This window comes from Myotis daubentonii, chromosome 4, assembly GCF_963259705.1.
Source record: "Myotis daubentonii chromosome 4, mMyoDau2.1, whole genome shotgun sequence".
NCBI lineage: Eukaryota > Metazoa > Chordata > Mammalia > Chiroptera > Vespertilionidae > Myotis > Myotis daubentonii.
In genome coordinates this window covers 33,501,057-33,519,711 of record NC_081843.1, presented here as the reverse complement: position 1 = coordinate 33,519,711, position 18,655 = coordinate 33,501,057, and the positions used below count along the sequence as shown (strand labels likewise).

General features: G+C 52.2%; 1 protein-coding gene across 7 annotated transcripts in view; it reads right to left on the bottom strand.

Annotated features, from left to right (window-relative positions):
- Positions 1-18,655, bottom strand: part of MLXIPL (MLX interacting protein like) — a 33,501-nt gene extending 14,846 nt beyond the window's left edge. For 2 of the 7 annotated variants that reach the window (XM_059693470.1, XM_059693471.1), the window contains exon 1: positions 3,937-4,321. In XM_059693470.1, the coding sequence (XP_059549453.1) occupies positions 3,937-4,235 (299 nt within the window). In that variant the 5' untranslated portion in view covers positions 4,236-4,321. Of the gene's footprint in view, positions 1-3,936; positions 4,322-18,514 lie in introns of those variants that run through there. The other 5 variants (XM_059693467.1, XM_059693468.1, XM_059693473.1 and 2 more) reach the window with 4 other exon arrangements.

Here is an 18,655-nt window from a genome sequence, read left to right as displayed (position 1 = left end):
CCTTTCAGCCCTAGCTGGTTTGGATCAGAGGATAAAGCATAGGCCCAGGGACTGAAGGGTCCCAGGTTCAATTCTGGTCAAGGGCACATACCTCAATTCCTGGCCCTGGGGTGTGTGAGGGAGGCAACCAATTAATGTGTCTCTCTCACATCAATGTTTCTCTGTTTCTCCCCCTCCTTTCCACTCTAAAAATCAATGGAAAAATATCCTCAGGTGAGAATTAACAAAAAAAGTAATAAAATACCCTCCCAGGTCCCCACTAGGGGACCTTGTGTTCTTTGGTGAGATCTGCTTGTTAATCTACTACCAGAACTAGAGCCAGGACTGGAGCCTGTTTATCAGCTTAATCTTCATAATACTACCCAGTGGCCTTACAAGCACCTGTCTTGTAGGCCAGCTAGATACAGTTCTCACTGAAGGAAACTGAGGATCAGGAAGAGAGAGGGACATACCCAAGCTCACATGGCAGAGACTCGCCCAGGCCCTGTGGCTCTTTCTTGCTTTCTTTCTTTCTTTTTTTTTTACCAGTCTTGCTGGCTCCCTAGGTCAAGGGAATGGGTAAGGTTTGTCTGGCAAGGAGAGGAAGCCACTTCACCAGAGGTGGCCTCCAAGCAGCCAGCCACTGCCTTTTCATTGCCCTTCTGGTGTCTGCCCAGCCCCAAATCCTAGAATGGCAATCTGGACGGAGCTGGAAGGTATGCCCCTTCTCAGGGGTGTGCCCAAGACAATACCATTCAGATCCAAAGGAAGGCATCTGAGATGATGGAGTAGTGAGCAGGGGGAGGCAGCATCCTGAACCTAAACCGAACCCTAGCAGTCAATTAAATTCATGAGATGAAAAGGCTCTACACAGAGGAGGAGCTTGCCTCTCAGGGTACTCTAGGCACAGGCCAAGTTTGCCACCTCCAGGGAGCTGACCTAGGAGGTCAAGATGTTCAAGGTCTTAGACCCCTGCTCGCCCCTCCCTCCTCATGGTCCACAAGCCAGGGTTGTACACCAGTCCCTTCTGGCCCAGCTTCTCCAACCCTTATTCACATAGAAGGCTGAGGCCTCAAGGCGTAGTCTTAGCCTTTCAGAACACTAGGCCTGCTCTGCCGAGGGGCCTCTCTCTAATCCAGGGGGTAAGGGACAGGTAGGTGGCAGTCTGGCTCCTACAGCCCCTTGGGTGCATAGGTCACTAGGTCTCCTCTCCTCTTTGGTCTCCAAGCTCCTGTGTTTGCTTTGGAATAGGGAGAGGGGTGGACTGCCACCCTAGGGCACATCAGGCCTCATTACCCAAATAGAGTACATAACCCAAGCGCACAGACCCGCTCGCTGGCCCCCTCCCTCCTAAGTGAGATAAACACCATCTGTCTGGAGAAATGGGAGAGTACTCAGACACATCTTGGGCCAGCTTTTTTTGTGGCACCTGGGGGTTTTGAGGGGCCTCCTGAGTTTATTGCCCCTGCCTGTATCCCAGCAAACCTCCCAGCCCACTCTGGTCACCCAGTGCCCCACCTCCAGCCTGCCTGCCTTTCCTCTTTCTGAGGTTATAGTGTTGTGGCCAGGTAAGACTAGAGGAGATGAGACGGTGACAAAATCTAAGCCTAGGAGGAAAGTCTGTGCTGAACTTGTTGGCTCCGGGAGCGGGGGGGGGGGGGGGGGGGGGGGGGGCGGGCAACCTGGAGCAAAAAGCCTGAAGCCAGAGTTCAAGGACTTGTTATGACCAGAAGAAAATCTGGAAATCTTGGGGATGGGATGGAGAAAACTCAGAAGTCCTAGTTCAGTTTCCCCTACTCCCACACATATCTACCTTACAGCAATTCCCTTGGAGTCTCCCCGGCAGGGTCCTGCTTGCTCCCCCATTTCCCCGAGGCCATTCTTTCCATGGCTCTGGCCAGCTCTGACCATGAACGAAGTGTATGCTTGGGACTTCCAGAACCTGCCTCCCTGGAGTTTCCACCCAAAGAACCATAGAACATGGGGTTCCTCCTAGAAAAGTCCTTCCTCTGCCCACACTGCCCTTCTGAGGGTGAAGTTGGCCAGGCTTCCCCAGGCTCTCCTCGGGGTCAAGCTGGCCAGTTCCTCCCAACACCTCTGGACCCATTGCCTTGCTGTCCCTTCCCATCCACTCACTCTCGGGATACCCTAGACCCTAGGGCCTAGAGATTGCTTCCCCAAGCCTCTCCCTCCAGGGAGCCCCAATAATTAGGGGTCTAAAGGGCTAAAACACAATCCCAATCTGAGCTTCAGTTTTTTCCTCTACCCAATGGGGGAACCCAATGGCTCCACTTCCATCCCTGGAGCATAAGGCCTGAGGGAGTGAATATTCTGGTTGTTTAGGGAGAAAGCACAGCTCTCTCCATCCCAGCTGTCCCCCCCCCCCCCCCATCGGAGTCACACCAGCTTCCAGTCGACCTCTTAGTGGGGACAGTTCTTGGAATGTGCTCTGTCCCCTACCTTGCCACCTCCTCTGAACCTCCTCTTTTGGTCACCCATGGCCTGGGGTTAGGGGTGGGTGTTAGCCAGCCCTGGTAGAGAGGTGCGTGTAATATAACCTGGGAAGCTGAAGTTAAGAATGGGTGAGAAATGGGGGCTGGGGGGGGGGGGAGCCTGGGGAGGAGGGGTGCCCGCACCTGGTGTACTGGGACCTTAGCTGGCCGGCTCAGGCGGTCTGTGATATGAAGGGGGGGGGGGGGTGTTGGAGGGAGGGATGGGAATTTGAACTTTCCACATTGGTCTGGCGCCTGAGACGATCAGGTTGCAACATGACCCGGGCCCGGGGCCAGAGCTTGAGGGCCAAGGTTACAACGCCTCCAGCCAATGGGGTCGCGGCTGCGAGGCAGCTGTTGCCAGTGGGCAACACTCCCCCGCAATTCCCACCCCAGCCCCGGCTCCGGCTCCGGGTCAGAGCAGCCAGTGCCGGTCTGTAGACTACAGTTCTCAGAAGGGGAGGAGTGTCTCGGAGGAAGCGGAATGTTTGCAGAGAAAAGATCGCCAGCCGAACCCGCCGCCCCACACACACACTCCCACCCCCTCCTTTATCCCGTACGGTTTTCGGTTGATAATTTATCCTGGCTCCTCAGCTCCCGGGAACTTTGCTCCAGGGCACTGGGCCAGGACCCGGGTTCGCGCCCTCCCCTGGGACACAGGCATGGCGTTGGAGCTGGGCGGCCGGCGCGCCCTGAGCAGCGCCAAGCAGGGGTCCTGGGCAGGACGAGGCGCCCAGCCTCTAAGAGACCGGGTGGGCGAGCCCAGGCCTCCGGCATCCGCCCCTCCGGCTCTCAGCACCCCCTGCCCGGCGACGGCGGGAACCTTTGCGAGCTGCGCCCCCTTGGGTCCGCCTGGGGCACCCTCTCCAGCTACCCTCGCCCCGGCAGATCAAAAACAGGTGTCCCAGCAATTGGGGTGGGGGCTGTGCAGGACGAGAGACTGGGTTTCAATCGACAGTTGGCTATGAATGGGGACAACCACGGACGCGAGGCGAACGGCGAGGGCGCAGGGAGAGAGTGGGTGTGGGCCGGGGCTGCTCGGGAGGGGGCGGGGGCTGCAGGTGGTCGCGTGGAGTGGCCCCGGGTGGAGGGTGGGAGGGGCAGGGTGGCCGAGGATCCCAGGAGCGCGAGGGATTCTCCGGCATTTCTTTGGGAGCAGAGGATGGGGAGGGGAGGGGGCCCGCGGTGGGCCGACGGAGGTCGAGGTCTGCGCCCTGGGAAGAGTGATGGTCGTGAGGACGGGAACCGGACAGTACGCAGGCCCGATTGGGATCAGTAGGTTGGGCCAGGGTCAGAGGACGCTCGGGGGTGGGGGTGGGGGGGGGGGGAGAGGGTGTCCAGGATGTGGCCGGAGTCTCCGAGCGCAGTCGGGGACCCGGGCTCGGGACCGGGTCGGGTGTCCGGGGCCTCGGCGCGCGGTCCCGCCTGGAGGGCCGAGGCCGTCGGGTCCCGGAGCCGCCCTCACCTGTAGGCCAGGCTCATGCACTCGAAGAGGCGGGTGAGTGTGGGGTCGATGCTGCGCGGCCCGAAGTCGGCGAGCCCCACGGGCCCCTCCTGGTCCCGCCGCCGGGTCAGCGAGTCGCTGTGCGGCGACGACACCATGAAGTGACCGCTGTGGATGACCTGCGAGCGGAGCCGCCCGCCCGCGCTGCGGCGGGTGCTCGGGTCCTCCGAGTCTGTGTCTGAGTCCGAGTCCGCGCTGGGCACAACCCGTGGGCCCTGCAAACCCGCGGCCAGACCTGCCAGCGCCCCGGCGGTGGCCATGGCGGCGGTCGCCTCCCGGGGCTCGCTGGAGCCGCCGGCCGGGCTGCGGGGGCCAGGCAGCCCTCATTAGCATCGCCCTGCCCCCGGGTCCCAGTAGGTCGCTCGGCGGGGCGGGGCTGCAGGGCTCCCCGGGCCAGAGCGGACCGAGAGGGCGGGGCTTAAATTAATATAAAACACCACGTAGGTGCGGGCTGCGGAGCTCCTGAGCCTACAGTTTGGAGCAGAAGGAGGTCCCTGTCTTCCCAAACGCCTTTCCTTCTGCTGTGACCATGTAGAGCAGCGGTTCTCAACCCGTGGGTCGCGAAACCTTTGGGGGTCGAACGACCCTTTCACAAGGGTCGCCTAAGACCATCGGAAAACACATATGTAATTACATATTGTTTTTGTGATTAATCACTATGCTTTAATGATGTTCACTTTGTAACAATGAAAATACATCCTGCATATCAGATATTTACAGTACGATTCATCACAGTAGCAAAATTACAGTTATGAAGTAGCAACGGAAATAATTTTATGGTTGGGGGTCACCACAACATGAGGAACTATATTAAATGGTCGCGGCATTAGGAAGGTTGAGAACCACTGCTCTAGGCTGTTTGATAGGTGCTTGTTGCTGTTTTAAATATATTTTTATTGATTTCAGAGAGGAAGGGAGAGGGAGAGAGAGAGAGAGAGACATCAATGATGAGAGGGAATCATTGATCGGCTGCCTCCTGCACACCCCCTACTGGGGATCGAGCCTACAACCTGGGAATGTGCCCTTGACTGGTTGAGAACCACTGATAGAGTCTTGGCGGAACCGCCCCTGCTCCACCCAAATGGGTTTCCGGATTTCATGATCAGTCATGCACTCCTGAGCCTGAGAGCACCTCAGCGCCTGGGGTTCCAGCCTCTAGGGACGCCTTGCCATGAAGCCCCTCACCTAACTACAACCCCCCTGACCTCTGACCTCCCAGCTCACATGCACCCCCTCTCAGTCATCCATACAGCTGGAAGCACCCACCTCTCAGACGTCTTGTGTGGAAGGTCTCAGGACCCCCAGTTGCCATTATGGTCATCACTGCACCTGCACAGAGCCCCAGAGGGTTACCTGAATGTGAATCCTGCGAGGCCAAGCAGGGTCAGTCCCAGCGGTGATGGGCGATGGCTGGCAAGGTGGAGCCTTGTCACCCTCCCCTGAGTATCCCCCCGCAGGCCATCTGCTCAGGGGCTCCTCTCACCCACCCTGAGGTCCAGCTTATGTTCCTGTGTCTGAAGTCCCTCCTCTCACCCTGAGGACATAAACCAGGACGTTTGGTCTGAGGCACTCACACCTGTCACCTCTCTGGCACCTTTGACAATCCTTAGAGGGGGGTTCTTGCCCCACTTTCATGGGGCACCAGAGTCCATAGGAGTGGAAAAATGCCCCAAGTACTGGCAGAGGAACAGCAACACAGCCTGGTCTGAAAGGAGTCCAGACTTCCCACCCAGGGCTATCCCTGGTGGGGAGCAGGGGTGGGCTGGAGGCAAATGCTAACCCGCGGTGGTTTGGACAAATAGATGGCTTACATGTGGTTACATAAGTAAGGTGGTTTCTTCCATGGTAGGGTCCCAAAGCTCCCACAGTCAAATGACAGCGCCCCAGGCCCGGCTGAAATTGTTACCGAAAGCTGCTCACAAACCGGCCCTTCCACCCACCTATGTCCTTGGCTGGGAACCCTCTGTCCCTGACAGACAGTCACCTCATGTTCCCAGGAGCTCTCCTCCGCTGATTCCCTGCTCTTGCCTCGGGGAGGTGCATGCTCCCTGCACATCCTATCAAATTCTGGGGCCTCAGGTACCAGCCTCAGCCTGCCTCCTCCGGGGAGAGAGCCATCCCTCAGAGGCCCTTTTGGGATCCTTGGCACAGAGACCAACAGGGTCATTACCTATGCTCTATGCGCCTGTCTGGCTTCTTCCCTGACCAGTGGGCCATGAGGCAGGACTGTGTCCCAGGGTCTCTGAACCCCCACACTGGGTACCCAGGGACTTGGGGAATGCTTGGAGGCAGGCCATGAAGCTAAGAGGAGCTGGTGGCCACTGTGGGAGGTCAAGGGTAGGAAGCAGGGTCCCTTGGAATCTTCTAGCTTCAGGGGCTCTGGCTTACACAGAGACCTGAATTGATCCTTACTCTACCCATAATTTTATGAATGAACCTGGGCAAATCTCTGTCTTACTCGAGGCTGCTCAAAGACTGGCCTTTCCATCCACCTATGTCCCTTGGCTCTGTGTCTCCACTTATAAAATGGGAAGTTGAATTCAGTGACTTCTCAGGTTCCTACAGCTTCCACTACCTCTGGTTCTAAGTCTCTGCTGTCAACATCCCCAGCTCACTCCACCATGCTTCCCCCCGCCCCCCCCCCCCCCCCCCCGCCTCCTGTCTCCAGGAGAGAACCTCCCAGTTGAATCTCCTTCCTTTCAAGAGACTTTCCCTCACCCTATGCTCCTTCCTTTCCAAGCCACCAGTTGCCCCCTAACAGGCATTTGCACCCCATTTCGGCCCTCCTCGGCTTGATAGCACCTTTGGAGGCCTAAGAACTGAAAAGACAATCCTCCTGGTGTAAAAACACTAAACTGTACAATACGTGCAATGAAGTTCACAAATTCTGATGTCTCTTATGACTACATCTTCAATTAAAATTACATATATAATCCCCCCCGCCAACATTGCTGGGGCTTTGAATGTGTGCTTCATCTGCCTTGGCCAGTCTCCCCAGCCTGTCTGTTTGGCCATTTAAGGAAGCATGCGCTCCTCGGCCCAGGCACCGTACTTCAACACTTTGAGCCATCATCTCTACCCCCACTGCAGTAACATTGCCTCCATTTTGCAGGTGAAGAAACAGGCTCATAGAGGGATACACTTGCTCCCCAACTAAGCAAGGGCAGAACCAGGCCTGATTCTGAGGTCCAGCCTCCTTCACCCACGAGGCTGTGGCCCTCTCCTCTTAAAAATGGTTCTAGCCACAGTGCAAGCGGAAAAGTCAAACCAGCTGGTGGTACGAGGGGCCTGGCATGCCTGGCAGTGGGCACAGCTGGTTCAGGGTGTTCTTGTCCAGATGACAGCACAGGCTTCTGTGAGCTGACCCCGCTCACCCTCTACCTTCCTTTCCCATTTGGCCTCTACCTCCCTCTGCTCGGTGTTTATAGCTTCTCACTACACATGAGTCTCATTCAGGGCCATGAAGGTGCAGGACAAGGTCCTGTCTGGGGTGTAAAACCTGCTTGTCTCAGTGATCCCGCCTGACACCATACCCTGCCTGTCTCCCAGACTTTTTTAAAAAAATCCTCACCTGAGGATGGTTTTTTAAAATATTGATTTTAGAGAGAGAGAGGAAGGGAGAGAGAAACATGGATTGGTTTCCTCCCATACAAGCCCTGAGTGGGGATCGAATTCACAACCTAGGTATGTGCCTTGGTCAGGAATCGAACCTGCAACCTTTTGGTGTATGAGACAACACTCCGACCAGCTGGGCCACCCGGCCAGGGTGTCTCCCAGTCTTAGTTTCAGGGATTTGTCCCCCAGACTGCCCCTCCCTGTCAGGAAATCTCACCCATCCTAGAAGCACCACAATCCTTGTTCAAATACAACTCTAATTTCATTCCACTCTTCCTTCACCATGAGTGGTGCATATACCTCTCTTTTCCACTAGATGGCAAAATCCCTGAAAGTGAAAATCACATCTATTTCTCCCAGTGGTTCTCAACCTTCCTAATGCCGCGACCTTTTAATACAGTTCCTCATGTTGTGGTGACCCCCAACCATAAAATTATTTTCGTTGCTACTTCATAACTGTAATTTTGCTACTGTTATGGATCGTAATGTAAATATCTGATATGCAGGATGTATTTTCATTGTTGGCGACCCACAGGTTGAGAACCGCTGACAGACCCTTTACCTCTCACGTGCAAATGAATATTTGTGGAATGAACGAGTTTATATCATATCTATCTACTAAGTTGCTCTATCTATACACACACACACCCACAAACAGATAACATTTATTAAGTGTATATTATGTGCCTGTCCCTGTACAAGGTATTTCACTTTTGCAAAAGTTAAGAAATACTCAGAACTTTAAAAATCCATAGAGATAAGTAGTACACTAGCAGTTGCTGGGGGTTGGGAGTAGTTGGGTGTGAAGAAATGGTAGTGACTGCTAATGGGTGTGAGGTTTCTTTTATGGTGATGAAATTGTTGTGGGATTAGATAGTGGTGATGGTTGTACAGCTTTGGGGATATACTAAGAGCAACTGAAAAGGAATTAATTTTATATGTGTATTATATCTCAGTAAAAAATAGCACTTTATTTTTTTTAAATATATTTTTATTGATTTCAAGAGAGGAAGGGAGAGGAAGAGAGATAGAAACATCAATGATGAGAGAGAATCATGGATCGGCTGCCTCCTGCATGCTCCACACTGGGGATCGAACCCACAACCCAGGCATATGCCCTGATCAGGAATCGAACCGTGACCTCCTGGTTCATAGGTCGACGCCCAACCACCGAGCCACGCCGGCCAGGCAAAAATAGCACTTTAATACACAATTTCATTTGTTGGTAATCTTCTCAACTGTGCATGTATGTATGTGGGTATTAGTATTTTTATCACCATTTTACAGAAGGAAAAACTGAGGCTCTGAGAGGTGAAGTGATACAATAGGTTGTTGTAGAATTAACTATAAGTAGCTAATACTATGGAGCCTAACATAATTGGTCTATGCCGTCTTCATAACAGCCCCATGATTTTCAACCCGTTTTGTAGACAAGGAAACTGGCTTTGCTGAAAGTTTCAAGGTTAGAAGCGAACTGAGATTCAACCACAGGCAACCTGATGCCAACCTGCCCCACAAGCACCTGCCTTCTTACATTCACGGGATTAGCGATCATCTGTGGGGATATGAGCAAGCGCCACCCCATGCACCACCCCCGCTGCCACTGTAACTCGGCACAAGCACTTTGGAAAAGTGTCTGTCAGTGTCCGCTAGAGCTGAATGTCTACACGCCTTCCGACCCAGCAATCCCACGGAAATGTGTATGTACGGGCACCACAGGACAGGTGCAAGACCCTTCAGAGCAGCGTTATTCTTATTCGTCAATATTGGAAACAACCCAAACGTGTATTAACAAGCGAGTGGATAGATCCACTGCAGTGAAATCACACTACAGAATATTAATACAGCAGTGAGCGTGAACGCTCTACAACCAAACGCAGCCACATGGATGAATCTCACTGGCAACGTGTTGAGCAAAAGAAGCCTGAGATGGGAGCGTATGTGCTGTATGATTTCATTTATAGAAAGCTCCCAAACAGGCGAATCTATGGTGTTAGGAGTCAAGGCGTGTTCAGGCTGGGTGACTAGAAGGGATGAAGAAGGGGTGTCTGGGGTGCTGCTAACATTTTGTTTCTTTATCTGAATTCAGGTTACACGAGTGTGTTCCCTGGGAATACTTACGATGTGTGTACTTTTTAACATGCATGTTGGACAAATATCCTTTAAAAGAGAAACCAGTTTTCACAGGCACACACATCCACAATCAGGAAGCCTCATTAAAGCCTGCTTTGGTGGGGAGGAGGGGTCCTTGAGGGAGTTGAGAAGGTAGAGATGGGGCAGGTGGGTGAGAGTGAGAGAGGATTCTTCGCTTTGTCGCTAACTGGCAACAAGTTGGGAAGTCATTTCCCCTGTCTGGGTCTCAGTTTCCGCCTTGGTGAAATGGGTGAACAGTCATGAAGGAAAAATGGATAAATATGACCACATTGAAGTGAGGACGATGGATTGATATTAGTTTTCATATCACAGTAGTTGTTCTAACAAAAATATAGGTCTCCCCTGGCTGGTGTGGCTCAGTTGGTTGGAGTGTGGTCCTGTGCACCGAAGGTCTGGGGTTCAATTCCGGTCAGGGCACATGGCTAGGTTTCAGGTTCAGTCCCTGCTTGGGGCATAGACAGGAGACAACTGATCGATGTGTCTCTCCCACATCGATCTCTCTCTTTCTCCCTCTCTCCCTTCCTCGTTATCTCTCTAAAAAAAGAAAGAAAGCCCTAACCAGTTTGGCTCAGTGGATAGAGCGTCGGCCTGCGGACTGAAGGGTCCCAGGTTTGATTCCGGTCAAGGGCATGTACCTTGGTTGCGGGCACATCCCCAGTAGTGGGTGTGCAGGAGGCAGCTGATCAATGTTTCTCTCTCATCAATGTTTCTAACTCTCTTTCCCTCTCCCTTCCTCTCTGTAAAAAAATCAATAAAATATAAAAAAAGAAAAAGAAAGGAAGGAAGGAAAGAAAAGAAAAGAAATGAAAAGGAAAAAAAAGAAAAGAAAAGGAAAGGAAAGAAAAGAAAAAGTAGATCCAAACATATTAGGAATTAAAAAAAAAACCCACTTTCCTTTGTAAGAAGAACACTCAGTCCTGGCGTGTTGCTCAGTGGTTAGAGCACCAGTCCAAGGACTTGAAGGGTCACGGGTTTGATTCTTTTCAAGGGCACCTACCTCATATCTTGGTTGCAGGCTCGATCCCTGCCCAGGTGGGGCGCGTACGGGAGGCAAACATTCCATGTGTCTCTCTCACATCAATGTTTCTCTCTCTCAGTCTCTCCCCGTCCCTTCCACTCTCTCTGAAAATCAATAGAAAAACTATCCTTGAGTGCTTGGGTGAGGATTAACAACAACAAAAGCACCCTTCACGTTTATAGACTGTCTTCTGCATTTATGTTTAGTGATACTATAGAAGCAGCAGTCAGATAGTTTATACATGTTTAAATTATGAAAATACCAAATTTAAAAATAAAGTCCTGTGTAGACTATCTCTGGTCCCAATTGAGAACGACTGATCATTGTGCTCTGAGATTGTGAGAGTGGAGGAGGAGGGAAAGGGCAGGAGAGGCAGAGGAGGAAGCACAACAGAGTGAAGCTCGCTTGAGTATCCAGCCATCTGTCTACCCATCATTCATCTCTCCATCTATCGGTACATTTACTCATTTTCCTATCTATCCATCCATTCTCTAATAGTCAATCTGTCCACCTATCTGTCCATTCATCTCCTGTCTATCCATTCATAATCTGTTAACCCATCCATCCATCTCTTCGTCCATCCATTCAGTCATCCATCATTTCCTACTGATGTGTCCATCTGTCCCTGCATCCTTCCATCTATTCATCTACCTAACCTTCCATTTTTTCATCCATCCCCCCAGCCACTCATCTGCCCATTCAGCACATGTATGAACTGCCTGCTGGTATCAGGTCCTCAGTTAAGCCGGAGATGGCGTGTAGGGGGATGGATGCTCAGGTACCTATAACATGATTCCTGCTTGCAAGCAACCCGGCAGAGGAGAGTGAGCCACCAGTGATTCACTCTCAGAGTGACTCACTCACCAAGTTTAGCCAACAAAGCCAGTCTCATGCCCTTGTCAGAAACAGTACCCAGGACTGTGGAAGTTTAGTGGAGGAGGGCCGACATGCAGCCTGGGAGTATGCTTGGAGAGGGTATGCTTGAGGTGGACCTGAAAAGACAGAGCAGGCCCTAGCTGGTTTGAAGCAGTGGGTAGAGTGTCGGTCTGTGGACTGAAGGGTCTCAGGTTCGATTCCAACCAAGGGCCCATGCCTGGGTTGTGGGCTTGATCCCCAGTAGGGGGTGTGCAGGAGGCAGCCAGTCAATGCTTCTCTCTTATCATTGATGTTTCTATCTCTCTTTCCCCCTCCCTTCCTCTCTGAAATCAATGAAAATATATTTTAAAAAATAAATAGGCGCTATTATGAGTATTCTTAAAAAAAAAAAAAAGACAGAGCAGGAGTTAGATGTGCAGAGAGAGGAGAAGGTATTCTGGGAGGGGACTGCAGGGGCAAAGGCAGGGCTGGGGAACTGATGAGTGGCAAGTCATTCAACTGGCTGAGGTGAGAGCATGGTGCCAACAGCCTATGTAGCTGCTTGCTCCCTGGAAGCCACCCCCAGGCCCCACCCGTAAGCCTGGCTCCAGGGCATTGAAGCATCTACACCAATCCCACTCAAAGTGTGGCCCATAGATTACTGCCAGGTTATGGATTCTCTTAACCAGTTGGTGACAAGATAAATACATAAATTGAAAGTGTTTAGAAACATTTATATCAATTTAATAGAGTAATTTGATATCTGTTGAACATAATCAACACTAATAAAAGAGAAAAATGGTAATTGGCGTACGAGCTACCCTTTTCATTGGCTAATCTGGGCTATATGCAAATTAACTGCCAACTAAGATTGGCATTAACTGCCAACAAGATGGCGGTTAATTTGCATATGTAGGCACATGCAGGGAAGCGAAAGGGAAAGCAGGAAGAAGCCCCCTGCCACTGACAGTGATCGGAAACCCAGGGGGGAGCTAAGAGCTGGGGGGCCTTTGCCCTGCCCCCCAGCCATGATCGGAGAATCAGGTGCCTTTTCCGCCCTGGCCAGTGATAGCAGGAAGTAGGGGTGGAGCCAGCGATGGGAGCTGGGCACGGTCGAAGCTGGCAGTCCCAGGAGCTAGGGGTCCCTTGCCTGGGCCTAAAGCGAAGCCCACGATTGTGGGGCCGCTGCAGCTGCGGGTCCCCGCTGCCCGGGCCGGACACCTCAGCCAGAGGCGTCAGGCCTGGGCAAGGGGCCGATCCTGCGATTGGAGGGTGATGGGGGTCAACGCCTGAGGGCTCCCAGTATGTGAGAGGGGGCAGGTTGGGCTGAGGGACACTCCCCCCCACACACACACCCAGTGCACGAATTTCGTGCACCGGGCCCCTAGTAATATAATAATAAAATATTCAGCTTTTAGTTTGCCTACTTTTTCAATTTAATTTTTCTAGTAAGTCACTTTTTAAAAAAATATGTTTTTATTGATATTTTAGAAAGAGAGGAAGGGAGAGGGAGAGAGAGAGAGAAACATGGATCGGCTGCCTCCTGCAGGCCCCTCCTGGGGATAGAGTCCACAACCTGAGGATGTGTCTTGACCAGGAATCAAACTGGGGACCTCTTGGTTCATGGGTCAACACTCAACCACTCAGCCACAATGGCAGGGCACATCATCCCATTTTATAGCATGACTGGCCCAGGTCCTCACACATGGTAGATGGCAGGGCTGACATTTGAACCCAGGACTGACACCATATCAGGCAGCCTCCCATGAGCTCCTGCCTAGGCTAGGCTGAGCTGGGGGTGGGATGGGAAGGCCCCGGAGAGGAATAAAGAAGCAACTGGAGAAAGAACAGCAAACAGGGTGGGAGCTAGTGTCCAGGGCTTGTCTTAGAGTGTCTGTGGGAGCTAAGGGCACTGAGGGAGGACAGAAAGACTTCCTGAGGAGAGAGGCCTGAGGGTCATCCTGGGCTTCCCCAGATGTTCCTAGAAGAACCAGGCCAGGCTAGGCCACGGATCTCTGTTTGGGAACAAGTGATGGGGCTAGATCCAGACCCAGCCCACTTAGATTCCTCTCCATCTTCATCCCTTCTCTCCTCCTCCTCCCTCTATCAGCTAGCTGGTGAGTTTCCTAAGGCCAGGGCTTTGGTCCATCCATCTGTGCTCCTAAAGCCCACCCAAAGTTTAGCCAACAAAACCACCAGTCTCCTACCCTTGTCAGGAACCACAGCACTTTCAGACTCTCCCCTCTGTCCCTCAGGGAGACAAATGAACCAGGATTATGATCACTCCATGTCATTGACAAAGGAACAGGCTCATAGAAGTTGAGTCACTTGAGGTCACAGGGCAAGTAATCTAAGGCTCTAAATCCTGACCCTGTACTTTTTGACTAGTATAGTTAAACTAGAGTCCTGGTGCATGGAATCATGCACCGGTGGGGTCCCTTGGCCTGGCCTGAGGGGATCAGGCTGAAACCGGCTCTCTGACACCCCCCAGTCCTGGATTGTGAAAGGGTGCAGGCCAGGCAGAGTGACCCCACGGTGCATGATCAGGACTGGGGAGGGACTGCGGGAGGGCTCCAGGGCGTGTTTGGCCCATCTTGCCCAGACCTGATGGGCCGGACCCCAGCAGCAAGCTAACCTACCAGTTGGAGCGTCTGCTCCCTGGTGGTCAGTGCGCGTCATAGTGACTGGTCGAACGGTCAAATGGTCAGACACTTGGCATATTAGGCTTTTATTATATAGGACTAGAGGCCCGGTACATAAAAATTTGTGCACTCAGGGGGGTCCCTCAGCCCAGCCTGTACCCCCTCGCAGTCTGGGACCCCTTGGGGGATATCCACCTGTTGGCTTAGTCCCACTTCCCACAGGGAGCCGGCCTAAACCATTAGTCAGACATCTTAGTGCTGCCAAGGAGGTAGTGGTGGGAGAGGCTCCCACCACTGCCGCTGCGCTGGCCAGACATGAGCCAGCTTCTGGCTGAGTGGCGCTCCCCTTATGCAAGCACACTGACCACCAGGGGGCAGCTCCTGTGTTGACTGTCTGCCGCTTGGTGGCCAGTGAGCGTTATAGCGACCAGTTGTTCCCGGTCATTCCGCTATTAGGGTCAATTTGCATATTATCCATTTATTATATAGGATAGTAAGAGGAAATGAAAGTCCTTCCCATAAGGCCCTGAAGTGGGGTGGGAGTGTGGTGGTTGGTGGCATGACTGGCAGGGTTATCCGTCCAGAAAAATCCCCTTCTCCAGCATTTTGGCTGCTTCTTTAACACCCCATCCCAGCCCTGGATGGTTTGGTTCAGTGGTTGGAGCGTTGGTTGGCAGACCCAAGAAGAGTCATGGGTTTGGACAAGGGCACGTACCTCGGTTGCAGATTTGATCCCCAGCCCTGGTCAGGGATGCATGTGGGAGGTAGCCAATCAATGTGTCTCTCTCCCATCGATATTTCTCTCTCTCTCTCCCTCCCTCTCTCTCTCTGTCTCTCTCTCCTCCTCCTCCTCCTCCTCCCTCCCTTCCTCCCTCCCTCCCTTTCATTCTCTCTAAAAATAAATAGAAAAAATATCCTGGGGTGAGGATTTAAAAAAAAAACTACAAAAACATCTCAGGGCCTGACCAGGTAGCTTGGCTGGTTAGAACATTGTCCTGATGCACCAAGGTTGAGGATTCGATCCCTGGTCAGGGCACATATTAGGAATCAACCAACGAGTGCATGAATGAGTGGAACAAAAGAAATATCTCTCTCTCTCTCTCTCTCTCTCTCTCTCTCTCTCACTCAAATCAATAAATTAAAAAATAATATTTAAAAAATTCCATCCCAGGTCAGGAAGAGGCAGGAATGACAACAGTCCTTACCCCTGTTCTGTTAGTAGACAAGGAATATGGGCTTATATTTTTGGAGGACCATTTGGCAAAATCTATTACTCCAAACATGTTGGGACTCTTTGACCCAAGTTCAATTGCAGAAATTTGTCCTATAAAAATATTTCCATATGTGTGCAAAGATGTGCAAGGATGTTCCTTGCAGCACTGTTTATAATACTGAGGAAAAGGAGAGTGGTTGAATAAATTTTGATAAATCCCCACAGTGGAATATTATGTCGCTGTTAACAACCTCATCTGTAAAATGGGGATAATAATAGTATTTACTTCTTACAGTTTTTATGAGAATTAAGTGAATTAATACCTGCAAAGTGCTTAGTACTGCTCCTATCATTATCATATAGGTGTAGAACTAGGGAAAGATGGTTAAGATGCAATGCTGATTGCCCAGCCAGCGTGGCTCAGTGGTTGAGCATCAACCTATGAACCAGGAGGTCACAGTTCAATTCCCAGTCAGGGCACATGCCTAGGTTGCGGGCTTGATCCCCAGGGTGGGGTGTGCAGGAGGCAGCAGATCAATGATTCTCTCTCATCATTGATGTTTCTCTCACTCTCTCTCCCATTCTGTCTGAAATAAATAAAGAACATATTTTTTAAAAAGGATGCAATGCTGATTAAAAAGTAAGTTACAATATGTGAAGTGTGATCCCATTTGAGTAAAAATAAATAATAGTAAACATTCAACATAAAAAGAGAAGACAAGCCTGGACATATAGGCACCAAACTATGACATAGATGGTCTTTTGTGGGGTGGGTAACAGAAACAGTCACTTTGCAAATTTCTATAAATTTTAAAGTTGCCTAATACCAGTGTATTGTTTTTGAAACCAGAAAAAAAAAAAACCCTCCAGAAAAAGTAAAGAAAATAAGAGAAGATAGTGGAGTAGATGATGGCATGGGAACCCCCTCTTCTCTGTCTGAGGCGCCAAAGTCCGAGATCAGAGCTGTCTAAGCAACAGGAAAGGCTCCCTGTCTGGCTAGCCTGACGCTGGGGAAGGCGAGGGTGCAGCTTCCCACCCCAGCACGCCTGGCATTCACTCTCATCCTGTGAAGATGGGCGGCGGGGAGGCTTCTCTTTATGGCCCAAGGAAGGCCCCAGGGGCTGGTTCATCAGGGTCCCATGGGTCAGGCAAGCCAGCCAGCCTCTCTGGGCCTCAGCTCCCCTCCCTGTAACAGGCAGAACAGCCCAGCCTCTCAGTATTTGGTGAACAGCCAGGGGAGGAGAATGAGCTATCCGTATCACACAGGGCAGCCGGTGGGGGTCAATCTGGAGTTAGTGTTTCACCAAGAAGAGCTGTCATGACAAGAGTCTGTCAGTCTGCAAGCATGTCCAGGGCCACTGTTTACCAGTATTTGCCAAACCATTCTCCAATTCTCCAACATAAGCTGGTGTCCTCCACCTCAATTCAGTTCTGACACTATCTACCTGGAGCTGGTGTCAGATCCCACAAGTTAATGGCTCAGTCCCACAACACTGCCCCCACTTCAGACACCAATCACAAGTTCAAGTTGTCATTTGTACTTCTGACCAACCGGCTATATAAATCAGGGATCCCACAACCGCTTCCTCAGTTTGGTAATTGGCTAGAAAGACTCAGGAACTCAGGCAAGCACCTTACTTCTGTTTGCCAGTTTATCATACAGGACACAACTCAAAACAGCTGCAGAGAAACAATGCAGAGGGCAAGGTTTGGGGCGACGGGGATGCATGGGGCCTTCATGCCCTCCCAGGTCACCCTCTCCGCACCCCGATGTGCTCACCAGGGCCCTATGCTGAGCCTTGCCCTGGATCCGGGGCCTGGGCAGGAGACAGGCAGGCCAGGTGCTGAGAATAAGAGGAGAACTTGGGCAAGAGGGAAGCCTGGGCTAGACTCAGGCCCCACCTACGACCTGACTAAGCTGACCCTGTGACATCATCCCCCTTGTAAAGAACCAGAGGGCCCTTGCTTGGAGTGGGCCGCCCTGTCTTCCAGGGCATCTTGGTGTCCCATTTATAAAGAAAGAGATGTTTTTATTGATTTCAGAGAGGAAAGGAGAGAGAGAGAGAGAGAGAGAAACATCAATGATGAGAGAGAATCATCCATTGGCTGCCTCCTACATGGCCCTACTAGGGATGGAGCCCACAACCCAGGCATGTGCCCTGACTGGGAATTGAACTGTGACTTCCTGGTTCATGGGGCAAGGCTCAACCACTGGACCACACCGGCCAGGCGCGGTGTCCCATTTCATTCCGTCCCTATCTCCATACTAGTGGCCCAGGAACCAGCCGCCCCATGTCACAGCGGGAGAGTCAGGCCCAGAGAAAGGAAGTAATGTGTCCAAAGTCACACAGTCATACACAGACAAGAACCCAAATCTGCTCAAACCAGCCCAGGCCTGACCTGGCCTCCTCGACCACCAGGGCAGCCTCAGGAAACACAGGTGGGGGCAGGGTGCCCGGGAGCTGGAAGGAAGTCCTGGCCTTCCCGGCCAGACCAGCGGAAGTGCCCTTCCCACTTCTCCAGCCCCTACCTGCTGGCTAGAAACCTGGTGGTTGTGAATCCGCTTGGCTTCCCTGCCCCACTGTGGACATCTGACTTCTCCACGTCCAGTCAGGGGGAGCTCTTGGTCCTGCCCCTGATCCACGGGCCCACCTGGAACCAGCTTCTCTCCTGGTTCTTCTCTACACCCGTAGGGCCCTCCCTTCTGCCCTCCTGGGCCCGCACTGAGCTTCTTAGACCATGATTCAACCCCAGCCCGGCCAGTGGGATCCGGAGGCAGCAGGAACCTGTGTGCACTTCACCCTCTGCTCCTGGAAGGGCAGGCGAGATGAACTCTTGAATTCTTGATCCTGAGCCCTCTCTAGGGTAGAGATTGCCTCTGTCCACCTGGCAGCTGAGCCTGAGTAAAGGGGCAGGTCCACAGGAGTATTAACTCCTTCCCCCAGAGCCATAGAACTGCCCGTCCCCACTTGAAAGGTGGGAGGCACTGACTCCCCTCGGGCTAGGCACCTGCGCCCACCTGATACCCTCCATGTCTCTCACCTGGATTCCGAGCAATCTGCAAGCAGCATGGGTCCCCACCAGCACCGCGCAGTCCCCTGGGTTCCGTGAGATGCTGGGATGGCAGCTGCTCTCAGACGTCTTCTCTGCACCGGCGGCAGAGGGCTCTGTATGCTGTGCTGC